The sequence below is a fragment of the Corvus brachyrhynchos genome, unplaced genomic scaffold, assembly GCF_000691975.1.
Source record: "Corvus brachyrhynchos isolate BGI_N302 unplaced genomic scaffold, ASM69197v1 scaffold87, whole genome shotgun sequence".
NCBI classification, from domain to species: Eukaryota; Metazoa; Chordata; class Aves; order Passeriformes; family Corvidae; genus Corvus; species Corvus brachyrhynchos.
In genome coordinates this window covers 134,473-143,621 of record NW_008239767.1, presented here as the reverse complement: position 1 = coordinate 143,621, position 9,149 = coordinate 134,473, and the positions used below count along the sequence as shown (strand labels likewise).

Here is a 9,149-nt window from a genome sequence, read left to right as displayed (position 1 = left end):
CCTAAAGCAAAGCCAGTTCCCCCAGCCAATTGCAGCCTCCCTTTGGCTTGCATAGCTCTGCTGAATAACAGCCCTTCCTTCCATTACATGACTAAATACAGCTTTGTTTCAAATACCTGGAATCATTCCCACTTCTCAAAGGACCTTGTAGCTTCTGGTTTGTTCAGAAGAAACCACCTTCCTCCAAAAAATCCCTTGCACTCCTATTCCTGTGTTGGCAGAGGCACGCAAGGCATGCTTTAGCTTTACCCTAGGTAAACTCTCCCTTTGGATTGCGACAGCCTGGAAATCGTGGCTGCGCACAATTCCTTCATGAAACAGCAGGCTGGTGGCCCCCATCACCACAGTTCTTCCTCTGCCACCATAGCAGACACACAGTCCCCCACAACCCCACAGTCATGGATAGCTACAGCAACCGAGCACAGACACCCGGCACTGCACAGCAAGACTTGCCCTCCCCTCCCCAGGCATTCTCGGTTCACATGGCTGAGAAAATGGCACTGAGACCACAAATTGTAGGTCTGCCTTCACCTCTTTTATTGGGGTCATCCCAAGAGAAAGAGACATTAAAAGGAAATGGGCCAGAAACAGAAACTCCTGCTTGCTCTAATGAAAGCTGAAGTCTCCTTCTCCCCTTGTATGTGCCTGGGAGGGGACAGGGTGGCAAAAAATTAGCAGACTTCAATTTGAAGTAATTTGGATTCTCAGTACTGAAATAAGAAACTATTACACAGTGATTGTCTATGAACAATCTTAACTGTAAGAACCTCTCAGGGTTTGCAGTATGTTTTAAAGGAAACTGGTAATCATCCGCTTTTTATTAGGTAGCTTATCTAAACAGCAAAGGACCCCAGATTTCACTGTGTCCCCAGTGCTCTCATTACAACTCCTCATAAAAGGAGCTATACCTGCAGACTCAGTGTGCAATGGGAGCTTGCTCCCCCGAGGGAACGTCACCACCTCAAGACATGCAAACTAAGCCTTATGTCAGCAAATTCAAAATGCACCTTCTTTAGATTAAATCCTTTAGAAAAGGCATCCATATCCAGAGGCAAAGGAAGTCACTGGAGAGAGAGAATTCTGAATATTCATATGGCTCATGTCTAAATATAACCAGTGTATGTATGTGTATTTAGTTGTCCATATATTTACTTACACACACACAAAGTTCACGTAAGTCAAGTGAGGCACTAAAAATTGAGGAAACGTCAATGTCAAATTTACTCACACTGTCTCTCCTGCACACACCATGAAGCAGGGTTTCTACTGAAAATTGTTTTATGAAGTAATTGCAAGGCTCTGCATCTGTAGATCTGGGGTTTTTTTAACAGTCTTATCCAATACCCTGTCCTCATACCCACCTTTCAGGATGTTTTAGAACAGTATTATAAACACTCAGTATAGTTATTTTTCTTAAAAATCATTGACACCCAACACAAATGCTCTCTGACAGAGAAGGAAAATGAATTTTGGATTCACACATCCTGCAAATGAACTGCAACTTGTGACCAGCAAGGCAGAATATGTTAGGAAAATAAAAATAATGTTTGATACAGAAAGGATTATTGAACAAAGTATTTTTATCTTCTACTCAGGAAGCCAAAGAAGATATTTTCTCTGACTAATTTAGTTGAATAGTATTCTGTTGGAATCTCAAATTATTTCCATAATCTCATTCCAGATTTCAATTCCTTGACTAGGACACAGAGGTGTCAGGACATCTCAGTAAAATCACTGGGACAGATGTACACGTTAAGTGCATTTCCCTAACAATCACCATGTACAGAGAACACAGATACCAGCTTTGAAAAGTTTAAATCCACATCCTGTTTGCAAAAATATAACCAGCTGGGAGCAAGGTTATCAGCTTAGTTCTAATGACACTGCACCATCTAAGTCAGATCGTAAGACTCAGATATCATCTTTTTGTTTCTTGTGGAGAAGCTGTAACAGCTGTATTTCCTGTCATGGGACATAAATACTAAACCCAGGACAGAAACTGGGGTTACATCACCTAGACCAGACCCCTAGCCTCTGTTTTAAATGAAGAACAATAGGAGATACTTTTGCCCACTATTTACAAAGTCATCAGTATTTTCACCAACGAGTGAACACTATAGGACATGTTTATAAGACTTGCATTCATCAGTATTCAAGACCAGAGAGGCTCTGTGATTTGCTTGTACAGTGCAGCAGCAGAAAAATATTTGTTTAATAGTTCTCTAAAAGCTGATCACAGCAGCAACTCAGCTTTCTCAGTAGTCTCTTCCTTCTCCCCAGATTTGACAACTGTTTCCATCCACCTAACTATCAAATATTTAACAAAATAAAAGCCCTGCAGATCAACAGTGATGTTTATTACACCAGCTCACCTCAAAACTCCTTCTCCACCAGCACTCCTGTATCCAGTTCAAGTCTATCAATTTTCAGTGGTCCTGATAGGTCCCAATTCCCATCTCCAGCTTTGGGAAGGTAATCTTAAAACTTATTTTCCATTACCTCTACTTCCACAGGAATGCTATCTGAGAAATTCCTTAAATGCAGGAAAATGCTATACAATACAGGTGCTGATAAAGACACTGTCTTTGGCCACACTATAAAAAGTACAGTTATACCCATAATGCTGAATGGAGTATTTCTGAAGTCAAGTAACAGTTCTATATGGAAATTATGTTAACTATCCATTCCTCTAAAGCTTTCAAATGAAAAATAAAAACCACAACAAATGATATTTAAAATGTGCTTACTTTAAGAAGTTTAAAGGACTAGCAAAGGTCATACATAAATTCGTAAAAAGATGACAGGGAAGAAACAGGAAGCTTGTAAGGAAATAATATTCACTTCATTGCAGATATTTTTTTCAAATGCATAATTTATTTTTAAATTCATAACTTACAATTATCTTCCACATCCTTTTTGCTATCCTCCTCTGCAGGAAACACTTGACTGATAGCAGCCTGGAAAGTCTGTTTGGTAAGAAACATTAACATTGTCAGAATTCCATAAACCAGAAATACAGCTCAAAGACATCTCATGCAATCATACAAGTGAGTGCACTGTAATTGTGCATGATTTAAAATGAAGTCACCAGCTTTATACTTCAGAATTGGAAATTTTACTGAGTTACTAGATGCAGACAAAAAGCTGCTGCATTTCTATTACTACACTACATTATAAAAAATGAATTCACTGTAATATATATTTTAGCGCAATAATATTTGATCCTCAGGTCAAAAATTGCATGTCATACTGTGCAATACAAAAAATAAGACTAAAAAAAGTACTGCAAAGGTAACAGTATTATAAGTGACACACAATTCCCTCAGTTTTGCAAAGAAGAAAGAATAAAATGCAAGTCATTAGTTCAGTCAAAGTACTGTGCTGTCATTATCATATGCTATTTTAAAACATTCCTACTTAAAATAATCATGTTCAATACATAATATCCTTTGTACCACCAAATACTGTAGCTTTGATTGTTGTTTATTGGGGTTTTTTCTTCAATAAATCAATACTACAGTAAAACAAGACCTTCCTTCAACCCTTGTATTCCAGTTATACAAAACGACCATTTATCAAGTGTTCACATCCAACTGGAAAAATTCATAACAAAAGCAACTTTGTTTCTTTATTCATCTCCAGAAATCATCATTTATATTGCTGTAAAAAGGAAGGAAAAACATCCAAGCACACATGCATTACAGCATCTGCACAAAAATACCTATTGTACAAGGCAGATTTTTAATTATACTTTTTTGTTTACTGTAGTAACAGCTTGTTTGAGCTAGCGATGAATGAACAAAACCCCTGTTGTACCAATTAAACACGACAGCCACCGTGCCGCTGCAGGCACAGGCTCCTTCTCTCCGTGGAAATGGAGACAAGAAGTCTAGTCTAATATTTGAAACGGCAACCAACTGGATCTAAAGACTGAACTTAATAAACAAACATGTTTGTTTGTTTAATATTGTACTCAGCAAGGTAGCCCCATGAGAAATATCTCACAGGGAAATTCAAGAGAAAGACAGCAACTTGTTTCATATTTGCTTGAACACAACAGTATGAGAGCTCCTGGGGTTTACACCATCATTAACAGCCACAAATTCCAACTCTCTTTGAAGTGGGAAGGGTTAAAAATGTCTCAGAGCAGAACTAATTACTGCCAGACAGAAAACATTAAATCTACAATATCCCTTCCCTACCAAGTTATCATAAAGTATGCAATTTGTAGTCATAATTAAGTATATTTTGTCATCTCCTTATCAGAATCTAATGCAGAAAAATATGTTCAAGATGTTTTCCTAAGGGAAACAAAGCTGCTTGATGACGTTGGAATATCTGAACGTCCATCACAACAACTTCCTCCAAAATATCCTTTATCAGAGTTTGTCAGGGTCATGGAAGCCTTTAGCGTCTTTACCTACCTCACAAAGACCCCTGCTGCTATTCAGAGTTTTAGCAGAGCAGAGATTCACCACACCCTTTCCTCCCTCTCACAGTATTAGAGTAACTACATGTTATCCTAATCATTTTCTCTACAAGTTTGTCAACAGTAAAGGTAAATCTTGTTTGGTAAAGATGTATTTGAATACAACGGTTCCCCACATAATCAGTTTCCTGTACGTGAAACAGTAGGAAAGTTTAAAAATAGTATAACCAGGTTTTCAAAAATGTAACTTCACTTCTTGTTCTTGTCTGCTGATGTGTAAACCCATTAACCAGTAACAAAGACAGGAGAGAATGAACGCTATTCCCAGCTATTCTGTGAGACTCTTCATAAACCTCTGATACTCAAACATTTCTGGAACTAAAGTTGGCCATGCTAGAACTATCCCAGAAGAGGAGGGGCTTTTTCAATTTCCTCAAACTCAGCCTTCTGATTAAAGATAAATTTAAAGGAAAAAAAGAAAAGAGAGAATTCATGCTGTATCATCTCCTCCATTTTTCACTCAATGTAAATTGTGAATAAATTTCTAGAATATTTCAGAGATGATAAAACAAAGCAAAATGAAGACTTACCTGAAAGCTAATGTTTTTCCATTGAACTTTTTTAGACAAGAGAACGTAAGTATAGTTTCAACTATGTCATCAAAATAATTCACTGCTGTATGTCACAGTTGGAATACTGCTTTACACTAGGTAAGGTACTTGTTACGTAGGTAAGTATGATAGCTAAATGTGCAGACCTCCAACTACTAAAATCTAATATTTTAAATAGAAAATGAGCAAAGTATCCCAGATCTATCAATAAGAAAATATGCAAAGAAATTCTTTACTATATTGTCCCATTTTTCAATTTTTTTTAAACGATTATTTTAAGGAAAAAACGCTTCAGATACTTGAGGGAAAACTTTTGCATAAATCATAGCTTAGGACAAGCTTGTTCTAAGAAAGTGGAGAGGGTATAAATCTTAGGAGACAATAGAGTGGTCTTAAGAAGCAAAACAAGGTTTAGGGGGTTTTGAAGGGGTTTTTTTGTCATCTTTGTAATGAAGCAACCCTTGAAATCCAATGGCAATCTTAACTACTCTCCCAGAAACTAGATGAGTGAAAAAAGATATCTTTCCATTCAAGCAGGATCTTCTTTCTACCATGTAATCCAATATGTGTAACCATGCCTTCCTTTATACCTTCCAGATACAGACAGCAGACATCCCTACTCTCAGCTGTATTTTACAAACCGACCTACAGCAGTACAAGCCGTGTGTTAAGACAGACAAGAGCATGTCTCACTTGTGCAAGCAAGTTGTGCTCACAGTTAAAAAAAAAAAACAAAATAACAAAACCACCTTAGCTTGAAGCCCTGAACTTTGAACATTCTGATCCTTACTTTCAAAGTACATTTATTGCTTCATACTTAGCTGGGAAAAATACCTTTCTGGTTATTCACAGCATACCAGAGCAGGTGGCCCATAAAGCCCTCCGTGACCCTTCAGAAGTGGCACAGAGCCATAGGTGTCTCTCAGTCGATGGCAGGAGGGGTGTCAGTGAGTGTCTGCAGCATCTCACACCTTCCCAATGACTGCCAGAAACTCATGACTGACAATGCTCTAAGAAATGCCTGCCCCCCACTCCTCAGTGCTCCGTGGTGCCCGGGACGGCATCTCAGGGTACAAGCCTTTCTAGTGCATCTCTTCCTAATCACTCTACTTAGATTTGCTACCTCCAGGAAAAGAGTAAATTCCCCATTTGGCAATTTCACTGTCATCTGCCTTCTCCCTGTTATAGCTTCAAGGAACAAAAAGATATATGCAACAGGATCTGAGGCTATGAATCCCAGTATATTCAGAAAAGAACACTCTTAAGGGAGAAATGAAAATGCAATACTAGTTGAGTTTAACAGCTGGTTCCCTTTCTACCTGACTCCTTCTTTGTACACCAGCATGTGACTGCTGGTGGGCCATGGGCCAGGACTACCAGCTCTGGTACCACCAATTGAGTTTGGAGCCCATTCTCAGGGCAGGACTCCAGCTCTGTGTGGGACCATGCTCATTAGCAAAGCACTCTCCAGTTTCTCTGGCTTTTTTCCAGTCCTGGCATTTATAAGCCTTGCAAGCCAATGATCTAGTTTTTGGGAAGAGGTTCCTATCACATAACACATGCATCCTCTGTTCCAGTAAAATGCTTCTGCAGCTCGCAGTACTGTTCTTCGTGCAGGGCAGGCTGGGTGACTCAGATCCCCACCTCCCCACTGTACAGCCTCTGCACGGAACTGTAAACACTTGGGGAAGGGCTGTGGTGCCCAAAACTGCTCCTACTGGGGTTTAAGTGAATTGGTGTGATAGACCTCCACAGAGTCTGGACTGGGTAACTTGGTTTCACAATATGAAGTAACCAGGCACCACAATGGCCTCAGCTCCTCTGCCCCCCTTCCACTGGTTGCTGCCATCCTGAAAACTTTCCACTTCTCCATTTTTAAGTTGGATCTGTTCTCTGACCTGGTTTGGGGTGTCACGCACAGCTCGGCAGGCGCAGCTGGGAGGATGGCACTCTGCTGTGCCAGAGCTGGCGATGGGTGGGGATGGGAGGGAGGGGTTTAAGACAGGGTGAAACTGCTGCCTTGCAGCATTTACTGCAATTATTGACAATAGTGTCATAAAAAGCAATAATCAAACACATGCATACACATTTCCTTTTCAGACTGTGACCCCTGGTAAGCTACCAGTGCCTACAGAGAATACATATGACATGGTAATGACCCAGATTAAAAAATAATAATAAGTTACACTGCCTGGATATGTTTACAAGATCAGGTTACTCCTCTCCTCCCTGTAATTATCATGAGCAACCCTGGAGCTGCTCGATCACGCATTCTTGCTGAAGAGCACTTCTGAACTACCATTTTAAGAAAACAAAATGATAATGAGTATTAATGCTGACTACTTCAAATGAATGACCTAAGTGCACAAGGACAGAGTCTTCTTAAAAAGATAAAAAGCAATGAGAAATGTTTCTCTAAAAAGAAATAAATGACACCTTGAGAAGACTGAGAAGATAACCAAGAAAACATTTTACTCCACCAGTTAATATAAGGGTAATTAATTAAGTTTTCTAGTTAAAAATATAGGACCATAGTCTCTACAGCATTTAGACTGTGAAGTGTTTGTTCCCTTAGATGAATGAACATTAGGCTCTTAATTGATCTGCTTAATTTAAAACAGTCAGCAGCAGAATAACAAACTCTCTAGACAAAAGAGATTTTTTTTCGAATGAACATTAGGCTCTTAATTGATCTGCTTAAAACAGTCAGCAGCAGAATAACGAACTCTCTAGACAAAAGAGATTTTTTTTTTGTTAAGAAAACCATGAAACAAAATATTTGTATTTTAGGATCTTTTTTTGTTGTTTTGGGGTTTTTTTTAAATTATATATGGTCCCTGAAAGGAGCACATGTTAGAAATAAATAGTGACTCAGAAATATCCTTAACCTTATTATTGTTTCAATGTAGAGGCTTTTGCTCTTTATCCCATCAGGACCATTTGGGAATATAAACAGAAATAGCAGTGGGGGTGAAATTTATTTAAGTAATTTTAATATTAGCCATAGATTTGGAATATTTAGTACCCTTGTCTGAATAATCCTGCTCTTCCTCAAACTGAAGAATCCATACTACTACTACAAAACCTATAGACTTTTATCTCTCACACTCAAAAATCAGATGTTACACTTTGTATTTCTAAGGAAGGCAAAATCAACTTCCTCTCCAAGATGCACAAAAAAGAAAGCCTATAAACATTCCCCCTAAAGGAAGGACTGCTGCATAACCTTTTGACCTGTGACAAGGCATTCTCTACTACTGCTGACATAAAAAAAAGAAGTTACAAAATACATTGTTGTCTTTTTTACATCCTTGAATATAGAGAAAGGACAAAACTATAAGAAAGAGCACAAAAAACATATTCAAAAAGACTGAAATCAACTTTTGAAATGGTGCTGATCTTATTTTAGCTCGTACAACCCAGGAGTATGACCATTTGAATTAGGATAATTGAGAGCTACAAGGTGCTTCCTGTAAAAACTGACATTTAGTTACGACATACTGAGTTGGAAAGATGTCATGATAAATTAAGCCATTGGAACACCCTAATTAGGATGAATTACGTCTTCATTTAAAAGTTACATTTATTTTGACTTTAATTTGATGCAGCAATTCCATAGGACCTTTGTTTGACATCGTATTACTTTTCAAGGTACTTGAGTTAAGAGGATTCATCTCTCAGTCTTCATCAGTCTAATAGTATCTAATCCTAGCCAGGGCCTAGCACATCCCTGTAGGACCCTTCCTATGCATGTAAGGGAAAAGAGAGAAGCTAATCTCAACAACAGCCTCTTAATCAGTGTCTAACTGAGAAAAATAAAGCATACAGTACTGAATCAAATGGCTACGGAGATTCAAACCTCCTCTTTCATGAGCACATACTCAACGCACATGCAGATAACTGACAGAAAGTACACGGTTCTCATCAGTGTGAGGGGTCATTTGCAATACAAGCTAAAGCTCAACAAAGATCCTTAGCCAAAATTAGAACAGAAAACTGATTTTCTACTCCTTCAGGCTGTGTGCAATTGAAGATACTGGCAAAGATCTGGCCTACAGGTAAGGTGGTTTCTTGTATGTTTTTTCTCTTTTCCTTTTTTTTGTGAGACA

The 9,149-nt window shown here is 38.5% G+C and overlaps 1 protein-coding gene across 1 annotated transcript in view; it reads right to left on the bottom strand.

Annotated features, from left to right (window-relative positions):
- MYO6 (myosin VI) overlaps window positions 1-9,149 on the bottom strand; it is a 75,895-nt gene that overhangs the window by 66,582 nt on the left and 164 nt on the right. Inside the window, exon 2 of the mRNA XM_008640205.2 lies at window positions 2,897-2,966. Within this exon, the coding sequence (XP_008638427.1) occupies window positions 2,897-2,966 (70 nt within the window). The remainder of the gene's footprint in view (window positions 1-2,896; window positions 2,967-9,149) is intronic.